A 22,332-nucleotide genomic window follows, 5' to 3' on the forward strand; every position below is an offset into this window, starting at 1 on the left:
GTTTTCATGGACTGACCTGTAGATGGCGGTGTTGAATCGCCACCTCTGAGTTTAAAATAGAGAATCTTTCAAAAAGAAAATCAAAGTAATTAGGTCTGGGTGATCATTTATTTACAAAAACAGAGCTTAATTGTACTTTTGGCTTCTCGATCTTAAACATTTGTTCACAGGAGACGTTTTGCATCTAAAGTCTGATAAATTCTCCTTTTTAAAAAGCTATTAATCTCTCCAGCAGCCCATTTTAACGCCCCTCCGCCCTGACTTTCATTCTCATTCCACCTTTTCCACTTCCTCCGGCAACCATATTGATTCCCTTTCATTTTAGGGACATTCATTCTCTCAGTATCATCTCTCGCTCACAGCATTTTAAACCACAATGAAGTCTGAATCTTCTGCACTGCGGAAGGAAATGAAGACTTTTAACAATCGGTTTTGGAGGAACGAATGTCAACACATCCATTTGACGTTTGTGCGCTGGGTTTTAATGGATAACGCTGGAGGGCGTCCGCCCTGTGATTAAAACCTTACTTAGAATGCCAGGACTGAGCTGAGGAAAACAGCCCAAAGGAAGGTAGCAGAGAAAAGATGGAGAGCCCTTCAAGAAGCCTACAAATGCTTACAACACCAATCAACACATTTTGTGGAGCCTGCGTCATCTGATCAAATGAATTCTGACTTCATGCTGTTAACTCCACATGTCTTCTTAATTGTTTTACTTCTTAGTTTCCACCTCTACTGTGTCATTGTTACTCCTGGGGAGCAAAGTATGGGTCTGATCTGACCTGATGTGACACCCAACAGCTTTGCAGCTCCACTGTATATTTTAGGACAAGCAGAGATGAGTCAGATGAGATGTCTTTTTTTTTTTTTCTTCATATGTGATCAATTTTCTTTTCAGGGAGAAGAATAGTTGGGATTGCTTTTGTTCTCGCGTTCAATTCCACTTGGACAAGAACAAGGCCACTCGAACGCACACTCCCCCATCGCTTCTGCCTCGCGAGCCGCTCTCGTTCAATCTCACAAGAACTTTATTTATTCATTATTTGTTCTCAGGCAGCGCTATTGTGGCGGGGCATTGTAAAGAAGGGTGATTTGTCACTCCCTACCCGTCCGCTCTCCTCAGTCTTCTCTGAAAGGCAGCTGTTTTATGCATGTGTTTGTAGATTCCTACAAGACAAAGAATATCTTGAATAAAATCAATGTTTGGGCTCTCAGTGTTGATGGAAGTCCAAATAATAAAATAAGCAGTTTTTGTACTCTTTTCATAGATAATTTGGGTGTTTTTTCTTTTGCTTTCACAGTCAGTGGATGCGGCTTTTATGTGGTCATATCTGCAGCTGCCAAGCAAAGCTGATCCCAGCTAAAAAGCTCTGATTAAAACCACTAACCCTGCAACAGGCAGCGGACCCCCAGAGCGAGCTGGCAGAGAAGGTCAAAGTAATGAAAGAGACTTTTTTTGAAAAGATTTAAGCACAGTGTATTGAATTTTTTTTTCATCACTTGAAGATGAAAAACGCAGCAGTGGGTGAATGCTAATGTGGCCCATTGGCTACTAAATGTAAATATCTCTTTATTAATAAAATCAAATTCATCCAAAAAATTAAGAAAAAAATAACAAAATTTGTCAGAAAAGTCACAGTTGTTCATGAGTGTCACAAAATCATCTTTATGTTTCTGCAAACTTAAAACTGCCAAGATTTCTTGAAAATCTCAAGGTCTGTGCCTAAAAGCTAAGTGTATTTGAAAATAAATCACCTTTTTTATGCTTTTAAGCAAAAAGAAAAACCTTGAGTGCTAATGTTTTGTTCTTGGAGCACCAGAAGGAAAATATTACAGTAATTGGAAGATCTTGTGGATTATTAAGAATGTTTGAAATGAGGAAAATATGTGCGCAAAAATACTGGATTTATATAAAAAAAACAATCTCTTGCTTGGTTTTTATTTAAGTACAGCAAACACGAATATATGGAGTACTGAAATAAATATTAAATGTGCAATAAAAGTGTCTTTTTTTCCATTTGGTGGGTATAAAACAGCAGCATTAAAGCTGCTGTTGGTGAAAGGCGATCGTTTCTGCAGCTCCGACTGTGTGGCACTGAACATTAAAGCATTTGTTTCAAGATGGCCTCACAGGGCTGAAAGCCTTTGAAATGTTGTTGAAATAAAAAGCCGAAACGAATCGTCCTTCATTTCCAAGAACAAATCTACCCAAACACAAAAACAAGACTAATTGAGGTTAAAAATTAAAACATTTTTTAAAAGAATTTAGAGAAACAGAATCAAGTCTCACAAACACAAAATGTGTGTATTGGAAAGGCCAAAATAATGTCTCTACTTCCTTTTTCACTCTGATTTATGTGAAAACTACATCATTTACGAAAGATGTTTGCAATGAGAAAATCCTGAAGATATATATGATCTTCTTAAATAAGAAAAACTGAATGATAGGGAAGATGAGTCCAAGATGGGAACAGCTTTTTACTTCCTCCCAGTAAAAAGGCGATTCATTTTCAATTTTCCCCTGCTACGTGACACCCATCCTCCATTTAGCAGCCCTCTTCTCACATTCATCTTCCCCCTCCTCACACCCCACTTGTTTCCTGAGTTTTGACTCCTTTTTTCGCCCCTCTCTTTCCTGACTTCACACTCCCTCAGCAGACGGCTCTGGAGTGCTGCGTCGTAAACATGTCGCTGTCAAGGTCTCACATCTCTCCTGTGGGCTCCAGGAGCCACAACAAAAGGACCCATTGTTCCTGGGGGATTTTCGAGTGGGCTACGATGACGCAAAGGGGAGAGAGAAGCTGAATGAGGGGCTTCTGAAGGATTCTTCCATGAAAATCCAAGCATGGGGTTTGATATTAGATGACTCTTGAGCAGCTCATGTTGGCAAACAGATTCAGGGGAACCAAATCCTACTGGCTTTAGTGGCGAGGTTATCTTTGTGTAAATCATTTTTCAGCAAAAATGATCAAGTATTGATCATTTCTCACCAGAATCAGACATGTTCAGTTCTATATCGGATGATCAGTGATTCTGATTGGACATAAAAAATCAAGGTGCTTTCTAAGAGCAGAGTTGGGTGTCGTTGATCAGGTGGTTGTCAGGGTCTGGGATGAAAGCGAACATTTTAGTCAGATATAGCAGCTGCTTGTGTCAACAAGAAAAAAAAATAATCAGTTCTAACAATTTCATTGTCCACAAAAGGGCCCAAAATGAAAATCTGTTAGCCGGAGACAAGATTTTTGGCTAAATGTCTAAGCAACAGTTACAAACAAATATGAACTCCATGAGCAAAATGATACGATTTTTACGTATTTATTATTTTTTCATCAATTTTACCAATGTTGAGATTAATTTAAGAGCACGTAGCATAGTGATTGGATGAATGAGATTCATATAAAATAAACTCAGAATCATAAAAGAAAAGAATAAAACCACAAAAAATTAAGCCAATAAATTCCTTAAGAGACATAAATTAGAACATCCCTACGGCTATTTCAGAGTCATGATGGCTGAATTAACACTCACGTTACTAGTTTTGGTAAAGAGATATTAGCACCACATTGAGATTACATAAAATGTCAAAGATCCTCTGAAAGTAGATCATCAAAGTTTATGAGTCTGGAAAGGAATTAAAAGTATACCAAAAAATTTAACAAGACCTGTTCCACTTTCCAGGATCTTAAAGTGTTTTACAGGCTTTGGTTACTGCTGATGAGAAAATATATGCTTCTTCAACCAGAAACTGCTCACACAAGGTGACCTTTTCTTCAAAGGTTCACAGAAAAATGTTCAAAATGAAAAAAATAAAAGTCATATTGTTGTTTCCCAGAGACAAGATGAACAACAAACCATCGATATTTAATAATTTGAGGTGTTTGGAACTTTTCTTTGTGGTATCTTAATGAATGACAGAGGCTTTTAAATTACAGAGGAGAAGCACCATATCTCCACACACAAAAATTGAAGTTTATTTCACAATAAATGCTCAAGTGTTTGGATTTATGATGTCTATAGTCTGTTTAAACTGCACACCAAATAGCAATGAAAAGACCCCTGGCTGTGAATGTTCAGTCATAGATCTTTGTGTGATTCTGCCTCATCACTGCACAATCAGCACAGAACAGCCCACTGCTGGATGGCTGATGGGAACAGCTTAGAAATGGTTACATTTATTTCCAGCACACCGCTCAATGAGGTGGCGGGAAAAAAAAAAGAAGGAAAATAAAAAATTTCCTTGAAATATATTCAGGTCATGATGTCATTTGGTGAACAATAAAGTTTGAATGTCAACTAAAATCTAAGGAGCCCTTCACATTCCATAAAAAATCCTTAAAATTAATAATTTGTGGCCACGAATTAGTATTTTGTTCACCCAAACTTAGATTTTGTCATCACAATTTAGTCTTTCATGGCCACAAATGAGCCTTTTTTTATTTTGTGGCCACATTGTATATTTCATTGCCACAATTTAGCACCCTATTACCATTTTGTGGCCACAAATTGGTGTTTCATCACCACAAATAAGCATTCTATAGGCACAAACAAGTATTTTGTCCACTCAAAGTACTTTTTTGGTGTCAAAATTTAGTATTTCATGGCCACAAATTAATATTTCATTGGCATTTTATTGGGGCACAAATCAGCATTTTGTTGCCACACATTTTTAGTAGGAATTAATGATGCTAAAATACTGATCTGTGTACAAAAAATATGCTAATTTGGCTTACAAAATGCAAATAAAATACTAATTTTTGCCCACAAAATACTAATTTTTATGCATGAAACACTAATTTGTGTGCAAAAAAATACTAATTTGTGCACCCAAAATACTAGTCTGTGCACACAAAATGCTAATTTGATCACACAAAATACTAATATGTACCCACAAAACACAAATTTGAGCGTACAAAATACTAACCTGTGCCCACAAAATGCTAATAGAATGCTAAATTGCCCCTGCAAAATACTAATTTGTATGCACTAAATACTAATTTGAGCACGCAAAATACTTAATACTAATCTCTGCTCACAAAAGGCTAACAGAATGCTAACTTGTGCCTGCAAAATACTAATTTGCACACACTGAATTTTAATTTGAGCACACAAATACTAAGTACTAATCTGTGCTCACAAATGCTAATATCATGCCAACTTGTGCACACAAAACACTAATTTGAGACCACAAGATACTATACTGTGCCCACAATATGCTTATTTTTGCCCACAAAATGCTAAGAGAATGCTAACTTGTGCAAAATACTAATTTGTACGAACAAAATACTAATCTGTGCACAGAAAATGCTAATTTGTGTACACTAAATATTAATTTGTGAACACAAAATGCAAATTTTTGCCCACAAAATGCAAATAGAATGCTAATTTTTGCCCATAAAATACTAAAAAAATTCTAATTTGTGGTGATGGACTTCTCACATGTGCCTATAAAATACTAAATTATGCCACAAATTATTAATTTGAGGGAACCATTTTTTAATTTTTTTTTGCTATTGTCATGTCCAGGGCTCTGTAAAAAGCAGCAAAGAGAGGCTTAAAAAGAGGTTTAAGTTCAAGCTCAGAGCTGACTGATTTGTGGTAGCTTCACAAAAGATGTTCTAAAAAACCTAACATGGACCAATGAAACATACCAGTTTGGTTCAAAACAGTTCCCTGAGTGCAGATTCATCACATCTTGTTTTTCTGGGCTTCAGCTGCAGTATGAAGGGAAATCAAAGCTGGTCTTTTTGGCATGATTTGCATTCAGAGCTGCTCTTCTGCTCTGAACAATTGCAAAAAGCTTTTAGCTCGTATTACATCTTTATTCACTAATATTTCATTATTGTTCTTAACCTAAAATGAAAACTAAAGTGCTCAACCAGCAAATATATTATTAACTGATAATAGTGTGTTAGCATGAATACTTTTCCTCCCTTCAGATTTTAGGTACTTTAAACTATTTTGTACTTTTAGTTACAGCATTAAATGTTTTCTTTTTTGTTTGTTTATAGTTTATTTATTGAAATTCACAGTTTTAATTTCTTTTTCTGATTAATTTCGATGTATTCAATTACAAACTACTGTTTCTTGGCATAATTAATGGCTTTGAAAACACATGATGGTGTTCTGCAGTCTCTATGTGGAGCTTCAAAATAAATTATGCACAAATATGACTCATTTAAGACATATAAGGCTGCAAAGATCACACTTTTTTCTGATCTGAGGCACAAACAGGTTCAAAAATGATGCAGGGAATATTGCAGTGCAGAATAACATTTAGCAGATTTGTAAAAGTTTATTAACTTTATGATCAGATTTGTTAGCAATTCTTTCATTAAAATAGTTAAATGAAAAAAAACTTGAGGTTTTAATACTTGATTTCAACTAGTGAGTTTTCTTGAAACATCTGTCACCACTGCAGATGGGAAAGTTGCATAACTAAAATTAATGTATTTGTATCTGTCTATAGATATATATTTAGATATTATTTCTTTTGATTGTCTTCTGTGTTCTTTCTCGTTTTGATTGCCAAAAATAAACCACTTCCAAAAGATTAAATTAAATTCACAAGTCAATATCATCTGATGTGAGGATCCATCAGGGTAAATACTTAAGTTTCTGTAATATATTGCCACATTTTAGGGCATTTTCAGAGTAAACAAGACATTAGTTGTAGAAGCTCATGTACGAAAATAAATAAGACAACACCTTAAATGCTTATTCCAGGGACTAAAAGCAGCTGCTTTGAACAAATTCATTTTTTTACACTAAAATCTCACAAATATTGCAGAAAAAACTTGGAAAACTGTTTTAGTTTATCAATAAAAACAAGAGATCCAAGTAAGAAAAGCATATGATCTGATGCTGCCATGTGCAGATAGTGGTGTGTGAGGGAGCAGATGGTGCAAATTATGTAAGTAGACAATTTTTTAGATACATTTTAAGCATTTAAAACATTTAAGACATAAAATAAAATAAAACATTAACTTTAAATGCTGTCAGTACATTTTGTGCGACTCACACAATTTGTCTAAAAAAAAAATTACAAAGCAAGAAAAAAAACTTCAAAAAAAAAGTCACCAACTGTCTCTGTACCACATTGTGACATGTGACAGTGAAGAGCATCTGATATCACACTGAAGCCCACGCATGAGACGGAGCACGAGTCAAGTGAGCAGCATCTATGTTCCAGACGGGTATCTCCATCATAGTTATTAATGAGATTCTGATGGGAGTCGGGCCTCATAGACGATATCCATTAACTCTGCAACTGTAGAGGACTGATATTAAATCACACCTCCGTTTACAATGATGATACTGCTTGTAAAAAAATGACAAAACAAACTATTTATCATTTAAAATTTATTAAGTTATACATCTTTTCCAAACAAAACTGACACCATAACTGCGATGATTTGTTTTGTTGTTCTGTGTGTGTAGTTATAAACGTTTGGGGCCAGAATATACAGGAATAACAGGGAAAAACTTAAAAAAAATACTGATTTAATTATAGTAAATAAAGAGATGATAATCTGAATGTCTTAACTTGTTTATTATAATTCAATCAATGTATTGATCTTCACTTAATTACATTTTGAACGTTGGTCAAGTGGGCCCAACCCCTCTGGTTTGAAAGAACTTTTATTCAATTTATAGAGTCCAAAGAGGTTGAATGGCGAGCAGCAGAAAGTCACAGGTGCTAAAAGAGAATCCATGTTTTTGTTGATCAGCCCTTCTTTGGCTGGGCTGCGATGTAGAGAGCCACCAGGCAGTAGACGACGCCTCCTACAGTCAGAGCCATGGTGGTGCGGTACAGAAGCCTGTCGGGATACCCGCGCTTTAGATGAACGGGAACGCCGTCTGACGTCTGAGAAAGGAAGGAAAAATACACAGTTGATGAGAAGACGAGGAAAGAGAGGGAAGCGAAGAAAAAAGTGCATACAATTAAACTAATCAGTAAACAACAAATTATCTTTTACAAATAAAAGTTAACAAATATTTTACTCCTTTAGTGAATGCTGCATTTATAGGTAGCAAAGAATCAAGAACAATTGTAGTGAAGCCTTAACAAAAAAGAAAATTGACTTTTACTGAAAGAAATTACTTTTCTCTGTAGTTTAATTTCCCTTCGAGATTTGATTTTCTATTTTTCTTGGATTGTAGAAGAAACAAATAACATTGTAAAGAGTTTTAGCTGTAAATTTGGTTCAGATCTTGTGCTAAAGTGTTAAATTGTTGATATTTCTGGCTGAAAATGGATTCAAAAATACACTATTAAAGACCCACTCCAATGAAAATTGTGTTTTTTGTGTTTCTAACACATTCTTGTAGAATTTTTCTCATGATGGAGGACATGTTAAAATTGTTTGATATTGCTTGCTGTTTTTTTTTTTCTTTTTTTTGCGCCAGTGTTTACCTTGGGATTGCGAGGTGCTATAAGCTAGCGGGAAGGAGTGAAAATAAAGGAATGCTGGGAAATTAGCGCTGCAACAGTCCCAGCTACAGATCAGAATCTAATTTCAAATGAGATCCAGCAGTTAGTCTGTCTTAAAAAAATAGCAAAGGTTTTTTGATTTTGGCTAAAAACTGCAAATCATAATAGAAAGAAAGCTTGAAAAATAATTTTACAATACAAAAAATATAGTTGGAGTGAGATTTCAAAGACAACAAGCAATACATTTCAGTCGAATCAAAATAATCCAAACCTCTTATGAATGTGAATTAGTTTAATTGATGAAATACATAATTTTTGTTGATTTTTTTTACCTGGAAAAGCCTCTGAAGATCAGGAACCTTATTTGTTCCCATGTACTCTGCTGCAGCCCCCGCTTCTGACACCACCTTTGTGGGGGTGGCGAAGATCATCGTAGGGGACTCGGCAGGGATTGCTGGCTTCAGCCCCTAAAACAAAAGAATAGATTACAATTTCTCCTCTGACTCTTCCAGATTTTAATCACCTGTGGTGCTTCCACAGCCAGTCAGTTTACACCTGTAGAAAAGAAACCTGGAAAGCCCTCCACAAATCCAGAACGGAATAAATTAAAGTGAAACTTAAATAAAGATAGTTCATCAAAAAGATTCACTAAGGAATAAATGAGGCCGCTGGAGGTTCTTAATAGCATCGTCATGAACTAAAGTTGAGTTTTTACTGCAGTGAAATAAAACGAATCCTCTTTTCTTTCTGGGCTCCCCTTAACTTATAAATGAAATGAAAATGTTACTATATGAGAGAAATGGGGTACTCTTCAAGTTGTATAAAACTATCTCTATATGAAGCAAAACCATGTGATGAACCACAGTTACAGAGATATCTGTGAGACCAGCAACAACAAAAAAACAGATGTTATTGATCCAATACAAGTCAAGAAGAAAAAGTTACACAAATAGTTCGATAGCCATTTTGCAGACCCCTCCCTCGTGCATAACAACTAGTAATTACACAACCGCTTTATTGAGCCCCTCTTTCAAGCCACAGTTCTGCTCCAGAGGGCCGTTTAATCCTTGATATGTTTTATTCTCCTGGAAGTGTTTGTGAATGAAGGGTAAAGGCAGAATTTAATGACATTCAATACAATACTTCCTCAAGATGCTAAACGTAAATACGCAAAAAACAGAAATCCAATATATATATATATATATATATATATATAAAAAAGACGGACTACTAAAATTTGATTTGATCTAAATAATTCAACATTATTCAAGTTGCTCATTCAAAAAAAGAAAAATGTGTCTAAACTGTATTTTATTATAAGTCTTTTTAAGTGATTTAATTGAAGAGTTTTTTTTAGTGTCATGGGTAAGTGTGGGAAGGAAAACTCAATGTAAGGATGAACGAGATGAAAGCTCCAGTAGAATTGGCCGACAAATGGAAAAATAGTGGAACATCTGTTACATGAAGAGCAACACAAGCATCTTAAAATTAAACTTAAGGTTTGCCTCATGGTCACTAATGACAAATGTAACCACAGGCTTTATCAGGTCTCCTTTAAAAAAACATATATTTTCAATGGGATTTCCTTTTAAAAATAGAGGATAAATAAATGAATAAAAAATATTAATGGTTTTAAAGACTCACTTTGATGAAAACTGTGTTTTTTGTGTTTTAAGATATTTTTGTGGACTTTTTCTAAAGATGGAAGACATACATTTGGAAAAATAAAACTTAAAATTACATTTGAGTATTTTTTTTTATTAAAATCAATGTGAATAAAGAGAAGATACAATATTATGATATAATATTGAAGACTGAGAAGAACCTAGTCCCTAATTATTAGGTATTTTTACCTGACTATATACGTTAGTAAAACAAAGACAGTCGATTAAAGCAAGCCAGAATTAATCAAATATTGTCTCTTTTACAACATTTTCTTATAATTCTGTCTGCAGCAGCATTTTAGTATTTTAAATCAGTGAAAAGTTTAAGAACCTTTGTTGTATTGAAAATCAGGTCATCGTTACAAATGACTCCAAGGTTTGTCACAGAAAGACTGGAGAACAAATTGACACCATCCATCATGTGTATTGTTACCAAGAGAGTCTCTAAAGGGCTCAGGTCTATGAAAAATAACATATTTTAATCCAAATTTTGTTAACTTGGAAACCATCAAATAAATCATCTTAACAACAATGATTTGCTTTAGTCTGTATTATAAACTGTGTCCAATGCAAATTTGAGATCTAAATATAAGTATGGACACAAGTCATGTCTAAGGTTGTTATTTTCAACATTTATAACATGTATTCATCAACAACAAAACATGTATCAGTTTATCTCTAAATCTGGAAGGGAAAGCATGTTTTAAAATTCACAGAGAAAGTCAGAGAAATGGCCAGAGGGGTGATACACAACACCCAGCATGATTGGTTTTCACCGATCTTTAACTCTGAATGAGACAAAGTGAATGTCAAACATTCAGCTGAGCGAGTGTTTGCTCGATGACTGATGTGTTTGTACCCTCTCATCTGAAAACATGCTCTGGAAAGTTACTGGGACACCTACTACCTCTTCAGAGGCTGTGGAGGCAGATGGTGTGGGAGTGGGAAAATTAAATCTGACGAGCAGAAATGCAGAGGCACTGGGAGAATAAGAAAAAAAAACAAAATAAAAAATATATTTTTACACGACAGTCAACACTGGCCTTTATGCATCCACAGCAAAGCTTTTTTTTTTAGAATGATTTCCTTCATTTTGATCGCTCCTTTAGAGAAAAATAAAACAGTTTTTAAAATAGACTTCAGTGTTTAACACCCAACATTGTTCCATCTGGGGTCAGTGTGGGATTAGGTGTCTTTACAAAGGACACGGTGATAGCTGAGCCTATGAGTTGAAGCCTAAGCTAATTGTTTGGCAGTCAGCTGCTAAGACTACTGACCTACAACAACCTCATGTCATTACCCAGCAGGCTGAAAGGGGGAAAAGACACTCAATGTTTTTGAAAAATACTCCCCCAAAATCAACAGGTCCTAACATATAGAGTTATAAAAAAAGTATAATAGACTTAAAGTAGCAAGTTATTCAAGAGGTAGCTACAGGTACTTATTTGTATTTAAATTAGGTCATACAATTTCAGTGCTGTTAGTGAGTCATCATAACACAAAGTCGTGTCTTTTCCCACTCTTCCTGACTCTTAAGTTTTGCTTTGTCTTTGCTTTACTGCTGCAGAAGAAAAATAAAAAGATTTTTTTGTGTGATTTTAAATAAATCGAACAAAATCCCAGCAGCAGCTGTCTGTGAGGCAATAAAATGTAACAGTCGCCTGTGGTTTTAGCTGCAGAAACATTGGTGTGTATGTGTAGGGAACAATACTGAGAAAAAAATGGTTTACAAGAAGTGAGGCTGGAAAATGTACTCAGGTGGATTCACCAGTAAGCTGCTAAAACAATAAATGGGGTTTATTATGCTTACCACCTGCTGTGCTTCATTACAAGTAGCATGTTCATTTCTAGTGTATACATGGTGCGGTTTATTATATTTACTATTTAAAGTCATATGTTGCTTCTAAGAATAATTGATTTACAATGCAAAAAAAGGGTTTTGTTTCTAATTAAACAAAGCTCAAGCATCAGAGAGGCTAGCAAATATGTTTCTAAAAATTGTCTGTATAAATTAAGAAAGCGGCTAACAACTAGGTCTTTCATCCATCCAATCAGAACTCTCCAAATAAGCTAAAAACCATCCAAACTCTATAACTGTACTTCACACTTGTTTTAAACATAAAACATTTAAAAATAAATTCTGCCAGGACAACAGAAGACTATCAGATTCAATTTTTGACTGTTTAAAATGTATCATTTTATTTTTTATTAACCTTTATTTAACCAGGAAGTTCCATTGAGATTAAGAAATTTTGTTTACAAGGGAGTCCTGGCCAAGAGGCAACAAATAAATAAATAAATAAATTACAGTGAGTGAGAAAAAAAACAATATTTCATTTAAAAACAGCTGCAAATAAAAGAATATTTTTTGTGCTATCAACTTGAAAAATGTAGGATACTAAAATAATTCTAAGTGATGACAGGAGTGTTTGTAATAATTATACACACAAAGGAAACAAAAGCTTGCCATTTTTATCGTCAAATTATTTTATGTTTCATATTTAAAACATTAATCAAATGGCTGTCCAACACATCTTCACTCATCAGAGGGAATTTAAGCTTTTTATTGTTTTGTTTTGTTTTTAACTGATGTTTCTTTAAATTTTCAGACAAAAAGTATTTTTGCTCATTTTTTAAATTTTGAGCGTTTGGAAAAAAAAAAAAAAAAAAAACCTACTGAAAATTTGATTACTTTTATTTTGCCTGTTAAATCAATTTCCTGGGGACTGGGATTTATATTAGCACCAAACTCAAATCAGAAACAACCCAAATAAATAAATAAATATATATTAAACTTCTATTGTTTTTAATTTGAATTGGGGATATTTGGGTGGAGAAATAGTGTTCCTTCTATGTTATAACCATCACTGCAATGCTCAGTAGCTTTGGGTAGTGTTACCTTCAGACCTAAATGAGAGAACATGAACTATTTTTAAATATTAGCTACATATGCTATAGAGCAAAAGCTTTAATTGACACTTAACTTATATTTGGTCAAGCCTTTATTATGCTGATGTAAAAAGGGGAAATAGGACTATGTGCAACAGGAGAAATGTGTATTTTCCTTTAGTTTGATTTTGCCTGTCTGTCAAATTAAATTTGGCTTTAGTTGAAAGATCTATTAGCTGTTAGAGATAGTTTGAGGCTGTTTTCTTCTCATTTATCTTTATTTTATCACAGCAGTAGTGCATTTTGGATATTTTAGAGTAGAAAAAGTTAAAATTTAAATAAATAAAACAAACTTGGTTTTGAATTGTCTATCTAGAAATAAAAGAGGCAGAGTTTTATATATACCTTGGACTTCTTTTGTTTGAACTTTCTAAAAAAAAAAAAAAAAAAAAAAAGCAACATAATATAAATGTCCACACTTCATCTTAGTTGTTGATGGAACACCAGATGTGTTAACAGCTAGCAAAGCCTCCGTGTCACCAGTTACTCAAAATTTAACTTTTTTAACAGTTACAAAAACAAGGATAATACTCACACAAGTGTGTTTTTAGCTTGTTAATCTGTAGATGTAGCAGTTTCTACCAAAACTTCTTATCTACTACTCACCATGAGAAAGAGCTGTTCGTTATTTAACAAAACTGCTAGCAAGGTCATCATAGCTGTTCCCGATTATTTTTCACCCCATCAACCGGTCCCCCTGTCTTACCTGAGGATTGTAGGCAACCGTGGGCGCAGAGCCCGTGAGTTTTTGAGTAATTCCGCTGAATTTGTAGTACATTTTACAGCTGAAGGACAGAGGAAGGTGCTGCGACCACAACAGATCAACCGGTAAGGACCGTCATGAGGGGTGCGACGTCGGAGGAAAGTGACGCAGACATAGTTGCCTTCACACTGCCTGCTTAAAATTCCGTTTGCATTTATTTATTTATTTATTTTTTTACTTCGTTTTAACGAAGTATTGTTGTGAAAAGTTTTAAGAAAATGTCTTAATATTACATTTAAATATTTATATAACAAACGACCAATTAGATAAACATAAGTCTTGTAAATCGTAAATTATATCCAGATTTAGAGCTGCTTTGGACAACAAGTGGACAAGGATTCAGTGTGAATAAAATCAAAACGTTGTTAAATATTTAATTTAATAAAAATCTTATTTAAAAAAAAACAAAACAAAACACCTAATCTGACCATTTCTGGGGCATATAAAAAGCAATTTTTCATAAACAAAAACATACCCTTAGCAAAAAAATATGCTCACAAAAAGTGAAACTGCATATTTTAAGTATTTTTAAAAAAAAATATACTATCTATATATTGTAAACTTTCAATGTTCCAATTTAGCCTGAAGAAAGATTTGGTTTCTTCTTACAGATCTATGGAGTGCTTGCACTTTTACTCAAAATAAACCTCAAGTGTACTACTTTTTGCTTAGGGTAGTTGTGTATATTAACCAAAAATGAATAAATGATCAAAGAAAGACTAAGAATAATTTTATGCTTAAGGAGACAGACAATAGGGTGTATTTGGTCAAGAATTGAATGATGGACAGAAGACAGTAAGCGTTCTGTAATCAGATGGAACCACATTTGTCAATAATTCTGTTAAAAAATAGCAGTGGGTTCTGTGAGGCAGAAGAAAATAAAAAGGAAAACTAAGGGAAATCAGTGAATGTTTAGAACACTAAGTGTACATCGACGCATACATTTTTTAAGAGGCTTGAGTGACCCTGAAGGTCACATTTCCTTAAAGAGATAACTGTATTTAAAGTAAACAAATGATGACAGTGAAATGCCATTCATGCAGAGAGCATGTATGGACTTATCTGCCAAAATTGCAACACCGTGTCCTTAGAAAAAAGAAAGAAATTCATGACAAGGTGGAGAATCAGACAGATAGTTTCCAAAAATTATTGACAGATTGGCTGCTGCAGAATTGCAGCAGTAAATTTCCACAAATTTTAATTATTCATAAAAACTAAATAATAAAATGCACACATTGATCAGTTAAAGGCATCACATATTTTTTCTTCTTTAAGGAGATAAACATTTTCTTAAATCTCCCTAGTATTTCAGAAACATTTGTTTTATTTTTTATTTTTTAAATGAGAAATTAATAATTTAAATCAACTTTATGGTAAAAATAAAATAAAAAGCAAGGACACGTAAGGAAAATTACTAAATATTTCTGTTGCCAGTTAAAAGCTTTCACAGAGATTCTGAGATGAAAACAGACTTTGACGCTTCATGAGTTCTATGAAATTACTTCATATATTGTGTAAAGAATAAGTAACCACCAAAGTGTCATGATTAATTGTTAAAAGGTCTTAAAAACATTGTATTGACTCTACCCTTCCTCTTTTGTGAGGCCAAATACTCCAAGACGGAGCTTAGATTTTTTTTATATAATTAATGGGTACCTCTGTTAAGCAGTAATGAAAAATTCAATGAATTGTAAATCTATGTTTTTAAAAAGTCAATAACAAAGCCCCAAAGGCCTGACTGTGGAGGCAAAATACTTAAATATCCCCACTTTTTTGTTTCTCTTAAGATCTAGAAACTCTTTCAACAGACACAAATAGATCATTTAATGGGATTTTTTTTAAAACCGTGTTTGCATTGGTATATTTAAACACAAATATTTGGAATTTTCTCAAAATATCTCTCTAAATCTATGTAACAGCATTAGAAATAATGTAACTGATTTTGATGATTAGCACTACAGTAGTTTTAGAGAAGTACAGTCCAAGAATGCATTATTTTTACCAAGGAAAAAAGAAATTTCAACATCCTTAACCCCTAAAAGAGCAGGATTCTTGATTGAATTTACATTTATTTCTGTCTTGTTGCACTTTTTTCCCTGTGACTCTGATTAAGGAACTTCATGCTGTTGCCAGCTGGTTCAAGTGCTCCTCACAGCGTCTTCTACAGCTGACAGATGTACAGATTATTCAGATCGGGCGCGTTAAAACCACTCCATCAACCCAAAAACGTCTTCTATTAATAAAGTCCTGAGTTCACCCAGTGGGAAATAATGTCCATAAAGTTGAAGGATTTGAATATTTCATTAATTAATTCTAATAATTTAAAAAAACATCTTCAAAACAATATGTTTTATAGTAAGTTTATTGTTTTATAATCCAATTCCAAAAATTTATGACAACAGAAAACCCTTTTTTTTAGTCCAGAATAGCATTTTATTAACATGTGGGCAAAGAATGTGTCAAAAAAAGTGAGATATGTTGTCATTTTATGCATGAAAATATCTTATTTTGAATCATCAACCACAATAAATCTCTTAAAATTAGAAAGAGAGCAATATATCCTTATAGACTTAAATTTTAGTTATTTAACAGTTCTGTCCTCTTTGTTGTGTTAAGACTTTTTCATCGTGAAAGGTCACGTGCTGGACTCTCATAAGGTGAAATCAGTATAGAGGACACAAGAATGTATAGATACTAGGGGTGTAGGGAAAAATCAATATATCGATATATCGTGATATTTCATTTGGCGATACTTATATTGATTTAAATTGCTTACAAGAAAATATTTAATTTATTTTTATGAGTATTCTTTAGATTTTACTTTTGATTTCTACCTAAACCCCCAACCACTAGTTGGCAGCATAGCACACTTTGACCAGGTCAAGACCGGCAAGATCTCACGAGAACTAGCTTGTGTAAATGTTCAGTCTCATTGGTTCAGTCAGCCTTGTGGATTTTGTGTTATGCGACATGTAGTATTTATTTTTTAAGTCATACTCTTAAAAAAAAAAAGGGAACAGTCTTGGGATATATTGAGATATGTATTGTATCGAGATACATATTGTATTACCAAATTCTTGCCAATACACATCCTTAGTAGATCCACGCAGGAGCACATGCTTCTCTAGATTTAAATACTATTTAAGTGCACATATTATCTACCAAGGATGTTTTCTTTTCTAAATGTGCCAGGTGTTCATTCTATGTAACACTTCTGCTCCTCTGTGCCATCAGAGATAGAGGCTTTTGAACTGAGAGCTGATAATGAGCCAGATGGTTCCTTTTCACAAATCAGAGGTTTATACTTGGTTTCATAAAGACGATCCAAAATTCTGATTTTTTTATTTTATTTTTTCTGGCCATGAGACAGCTTTCCCCTTTGCCACAGTCCTCTTTAAATGAGCTTTGCTTAGGAGAAGACGGCTTCTCCTTTATACGACAGACCCTTGGCCTGCATTTGTCGAAGGCTCGGGGACCTGTGCTCACACAGGCAATGAGTTCCAGGGATGTTTCTGAGTCCATGCAGGGATTTTCATTATAGAACCGTGCCTCCTTTTACTAAAGCTCTGCCTGAGGAGCACAAGGGCATCTGGATTAAATTTAGATCTAACCCTTGTGAACATCTCCAAAAACTATTTGGATGATGTTATGTAAAGCAAATAATCTCATACTTACAGTTGTTTTGAACTTGATCCGAAGTTTCAAAAGTAGATCCTGAAAAATATTTCTTAAAGATTTTGAAACTTAAAGTCTGATTTGTTGTGAATAAGTCTGGGTTCAAAGAATTATTTAACACCGATTCGTTTTGTACCATCATTTGTGACTGACGATACGATTCATAAGCGATATATGTTCATCTTGATTGATTCAATTCGATCCGATTCACTGACCTAAAATCAATTCAGGACATCAGTGCCCAGATAAACACATGGGTACTGAACAGTGCATATTAAGTTTTCAGATTAATCAATAATTAATTGGATAAGAATAAATATATTATAAATATTAATAAATAAATTATTATATTCATTGAATTGTTAAAATGTATAGTTACTCCCCCCTAAAAATAAACTGAGTGTGCTTCAATCCATATTATATTTTTCAATATCAAATATAAATTTGTTTCATTTTTAAATATTTTTATTGCATAGTTCGATTCAATTAACAATTGTCTCAGACATATCAATCTGGTTTGATTGTAAGAGCATATATTTATTAATAGATTAAGTCAATTAATCGTTACACCCATACAATTAAGTTAATTAGCATTCAGTAAATTGTCAAACTTTTCAATTTATAAACAACTTCCAATATGCAGGTTTTTTTTGTTTCTCTATAATAAAATATCTCACTTTCAACATTTGGTATCTATTTATTTATTTCCATAAGAATTCATATTTCACAAGATTTAAAAGTCATTCAGTTCTATTTTATGTACACTTTCCCTTAAAATCTTAAAAAATACAGTTCTACAATTAATAGATTTTCTGTATTCAGTTAGACACTCTGAGTTCAACATATAGTCATTTTTATTTCAAAAAAAGCAAGGGAAAAAAAGCTTAGACACAAATGATCGTATTAATAATAAAAATGTTTTGATTGATGGTTTTAATCAGACCTGGCCAAATGTACCGGGCTATATACAGTGCTACATGATTTATGAATCATTAAGTGTCTCCTTAAATATTGATTCGATTTCATTTTTTATGACAGCTAGAATGCTTATAAAGCACATCGAGAACAAAACCAGGGATATCGAGGTGTCCACTGTACATGCTAAGCTTTACGGAGCTGCTAGGTTTCTGCTGCGAGCACACATAGGATACAAATCTGAGAACAAAGAGGATAAAGAGATCAATTCTATTTCTTTCATCGGAGAAGAGCATGATCTTGATATGTTTGTGTGTAAAATTGAGAGGTTGATGGCATCAACAGGAAGAGAAGAGTGAAAGTAGAGAAAGACTGTTGTGTGGGTGAGGTGTTGATTTGTTTATTTGGATCATGTGTCTCCTGAACTAGACGTATAATCTTGGCAAAGAATGGATGCAGCAAACATGTGTGAATAAGGAATGTCAGAAGCATCCTCTGCGACAGCCTCTGTTTCTTTATTTTTTAATATTATCTTGTGATATTTCAAGTAATCCAGGGGTGAAAATGTTGTGCGCCAGCCAGGAGGTATGCGTGGATGTAGCCTATTTGTGTACGCACAAATCAACCACCATTATGTTTGGCATGTTGAAGGATGAAGTTGCCTTGGAGACACAGAAACACAAAATGCCTTATATTCCCTCACAAATATTGAAGCAGCTATTCATCAGTCTTTCATGACATTCTGTCATTTTTTCCTCTCAAAAATCCTTTATCCTCCCTTTCGCTCTCCATCTGCCCTGTTATATCAGTCTCCATTTTACCGTCTGCCACTTTGTAGTCCCTCCTGACCTGAGCTCATGTTTCATTATTCTTGGCTTGAGCTTCTCTAACACTTAAAGTCCTCTGTGTGAACCACCTCTCCATGCCCACTTTGCTCACACTTGTTCCTTCTAGTTTTTTTTTTCTCTCACGGATTCAACAGGATGCATCTAGGTCAGATTTCAATCTTGTGTAACTTGCACAATCCTAATGTAGCTCTTGGAACAAAGTAAAAGGCTGACAGCCGAGCAAACATGAGTGCACACCTTACGGCGGATGGAATTGTAACCATGGGAATACAGTGTAAACAGCAGACGCTGTCTAAACTTGACTGATTGCTCCTGTGTGTCTTTAATAAATAATTATGTGTGTTATGTTCTGGTGAGTTCCCTAAAGGATAGCAGCACTTCATGCAAACAATTATTGGATGTCAATATACTGACAGGAGGTACTCATGGGGGAAGCTAGAAAGCGGGGAAGTTCATGACGTTTTCATGATCAGCTTGTCAGTATTCTGATGGAAGCGGAATCATTGCAGCATCTCTGTAGAAAGACTTCTTGCATATCTGGCGGAACGCATTCGGAGTTCGTGGTAGCACTGGACAAAACTGTGGTAGATGAATGTGATGGGCAGTGCCAGGAGTACAATGCCACTGACGACGCACATTCCCCCAAGGACCCTTCCCCCGATGGTCACGGGGTAAACGTCTCCGTATCCGACTGTTGTCATGGAGATGATGACCCACCAGGCGGCGGCTGGAATGCTGGCGTAATCCTGGTTCTGGGCTCCCAAGTCCAAGCCATGCTCCAGCAACTGTGCCAGGGCGCTGTATATCGCCATGGCAACGCACACAAACACCAGCAGCATGACCATCTCCCGGTAGCATCGCCTGAGCGTCAGCCCCAGAGTCTGCAGACCCAGGAAATGTCTGGCCAACTTCATGAGCCAGAACACTCGCATCATCCTCAACACTCGGAGTATCACTCCAGCGACCCCGAGCCCAGCACCCGGCATCCCCGCGCGGGCCATTGCCATGGTGACATAGTAGGGGGTAATGGCAATCACATCAATGATGTTCAGTGGATGCCGGATGAAGTCCCACTTGTCTCTGGCCAACAGAAAGCGCACAATGCACTCTGCAGTGAACCAGCCAATGCACACGGCCTCCACTATCCTACAGAGAAGAGAGGAGAGAAACAGCTCAACAATAAACAGGAAATGACACGGAAGCCGGAGAGAGATATGGATGATGTATGTGGCAAGACAATCAGTAGATGTGAGGAAGAAGATGGATATGACATTTGAATTATGGTAACAAAAATTCTGAAATAAAGTTAAAACATCAGAATATAGTAGATTAAACACAAGGATAAAATATGAGCATTAAAATAGAGATAAGTAAAGATGGATTTCCTCACTTATTCACTCAGTAAATCAAGCGGGGAGAAAGTGGTATTATTTTTTTGTTTTGTTTATTTTTCATGATTTTTTTTTTTTTTTTAATTTTTCTTTATGAAAGCACTGAGGCAAAACAAATAGGAAAGAGCCCACGGGAAAGCAATTAAAGCAAACCGAACACTGAAGCAGCTGAGAAATTTGTATACTGGCATGAAGCTGAATCCCTTCGGCCTCAAGTAAAAACTGCACTTTTAGTTGATTACCTAACCACTGGAAATGCTCCAAAGCTCAAAACTATGTGCAGCCCAAGAGTAGATAATCTAACCTTATATAGAAAATGGTCTCCTCTGTACTTCTTCCTTGAGAGCAGGCTGTTAAAAAAAGACCAACCCAGAAAAAGAACACTATTGTTTTTCTTATCTCTTCAAGCCACAAACTGGGTACAAATAAAAGCCTAAAACTTGAGTTTTCTGATTTAAAAAATGTCCCTTTTTAGTTTTACATTGCATTGTGCACTTAAACATTAAGTAGCAAGTATGTTTTTTGTTTCCAAGCGAACTGCCAAAAAAATTAGATTAAATTGACAAAAACATTTAGGGAAAGGAGAGGCAGAGAAAGTAATTATTCACACCTAATTGTTGGTAGATTGTATCGATTGATTATTGATTGGCTTCTTGGGAAGCTTTTCTGACCTCTATAAAGGGTTGTTAGAATGACCAGAAACCCAATAAACCACCTCAAAAGCAAATCAGTTCACTTTGAAATGCAATAATGTCAAATATATGTTTATTTTATTTTGTGTTAATTAAAAGTGCATCAAACGGTTTTCATTAACTGCATCTTTTTTGTTTTAAATCTTTTTTTTCTTATTTATCTATTTGTGGAATTTTATTTTTGGTGGGAAATCCACATTTTTCCATTGTTGTGGCCCGTTTGGTTTGTTTTACGCACCAACTGCATTGCCATATCACTGCGTATTGCGCACATTTTGTTTTTCATAGGGGGATCCTTCCATTTCTATGCCAGCTCACCTGTGTTCCTCTACTGTATTTCTCTTGGCTGTGTCCCAATCCGGCAGCGTGCTGGCGCACAGCATGATCATGGAAATGATCACGAAAATCACAGAAACTGAGGCTAAAAGCTGCGCAGCAATGGAAGAGTTGGGCTCCTCAAATGTTTTGCGCATCTTCTCGAGCCATTTAGCGCGTCCGGTGAGCGCAATGGGTGGCGCGGACTCGTCTGGGGTCTGAGGCTCGTCCCCTGACAACACTATGTCCCCCTCCGAAAGAGTGTCAAGTCCTATGTCAGACATCCTCTCATCCAGGCGTTTCTGGCAGCAGGAGTCCAGGTGCGCGCTCTCCAACCCCCAGTAAAGCATTTCTGTGTAGAAGGACAGCTCACACACTCCAGGAACAAATCGGAGTTTGCCGGAGCGAACGTACAACATGATGAAGACAAAAGCCTGTGCGTGGCGGTCGAAGAAAAACTCATTCCGGTCTCGGTCATAGTCATCACACAGTTCAAGGACCTCTTTCTCGGTTGCGCATGCATGCAAGCGGCTGACGCGCCGGAGAGGGAAATCCCTGATCACCTCACGAGTGAAGGCGTACCGGGTTCCCCCAACATTGAGCACGCAGATGCTCTTTCCGAACTTCATCTTGGCAACAAATGTCCTAAAACTCCTCTTCGGAGTCCATCCCTCCTCCCACAGCTGGAG

General features: G+C 35.4%; 2 protein-coding genes across 2 annotated transcripts; both read right to left on the reverse strand.

The window, feature by feature from the left end:
• Positions 1-7,528: 7,528 nt before the first annotated feature.
• On the reverse strand, positions 7,529-13,940 carry LOC112154466 (cytochrome c oxidase subunit 7A-related protein, mitochondrial). The gene is made up of 3 exons (XM_024285432.1): positions 13,751-13,940; positions 8,764-8,898; positions 7,529-7,864 (listed from the first exon to the last, which is right to left on the reverse strand). Exons 1-3 carry the CDS (start codon positions 13,820-13,822, stop codon positions 7,724-7,726), a joined length of 348 nt encoding a protein of 115 aa, XP_024141200.1. The 5' UTR covers positions 13,823-13,940; the 3' UTR covers positions 7,529-7,723.
• Positions 13,941-17,143: 3,203 nt separating this feature from the next.
• Positions 17,144-22,272, reverse strand: kcng3 (potassium voltage-gated channel, subfamily G, member 3). The gene is made up of 2 exons (XM_024285007.2): positions 21,647-22,272; positions 17,144-20,391 (listed from the first exon to the last, which is right to left on the reverse strand). Exons 1-2 carry the CDS (start codon positions 22,270-22,272, stop codon positions 19,746-19,748), a joined length of 1,272 nt encoding a protein of 423 aa, XP_024140775.1. The 3' UTR covers positions 17,144-19,745.
• Positions 22,273-22,332: the final 60 nt, after the last annotated feature.

The sequence above is a fragment of the Oryzias melastigma genome, linkage group LG19 (genome assembly GCF_002922805.2).
Source record: "Oryzias melastigma strain HK-1 linkage group LG19, ASM292280v2, whole genome shotgun sequence".
Taxonomy (NCBI): Eukaryota; Metazoa; Chordata; class Actinopteri; order Beloniformes; family Adrianichthyidae; genus Oryzias; species Oryzias melastigma.

What these genes read in the sequence shown, in the direction of transcription:
- LOC112154466 (XM_024285432.1), bottom strand. Translation starts at nt 13,822, where the DNA reads ATGTACTACAAATTCAGCGGAATTACTCAAAAACTCACGGGCTCTGCG. An exon ending in CGGTTGCCTACAATCCTCAG is followed by an intron (nt 8,899 to 13,750) that starts GTAAGACAGGGG and finishes CTTTTGTTTTAG; the next exon opens with GGGCTGAAGCCAGCAATCCC. An exon ending in ATCTTCAGAGGCTTTTCCAG is followed by an intron (nt 7,865 to 8,763) that starts GTAAAAAAAATC and finishes TTCCTTTCTCAG; the next exon opens with ACGTCAGACGGCGTTCCCGT.
- kcng3 (XM_024285007.2), bottom strand. Translation starts at nt 22,272, where the DNA reads ATGAAGTTCGGAAAGAGCATCTGCGTGCTCAATGTTGGGGGAACCCGG. An exon ending in AATACAGTAGAGGAACACAG is followed by an intron (nt 20,392 to 21,646) that starts GTGAGCTGGCAT and finishes TCTTCTCTGTAG; the next exon opens with GATAGTGGAGGCCGTGTGCA.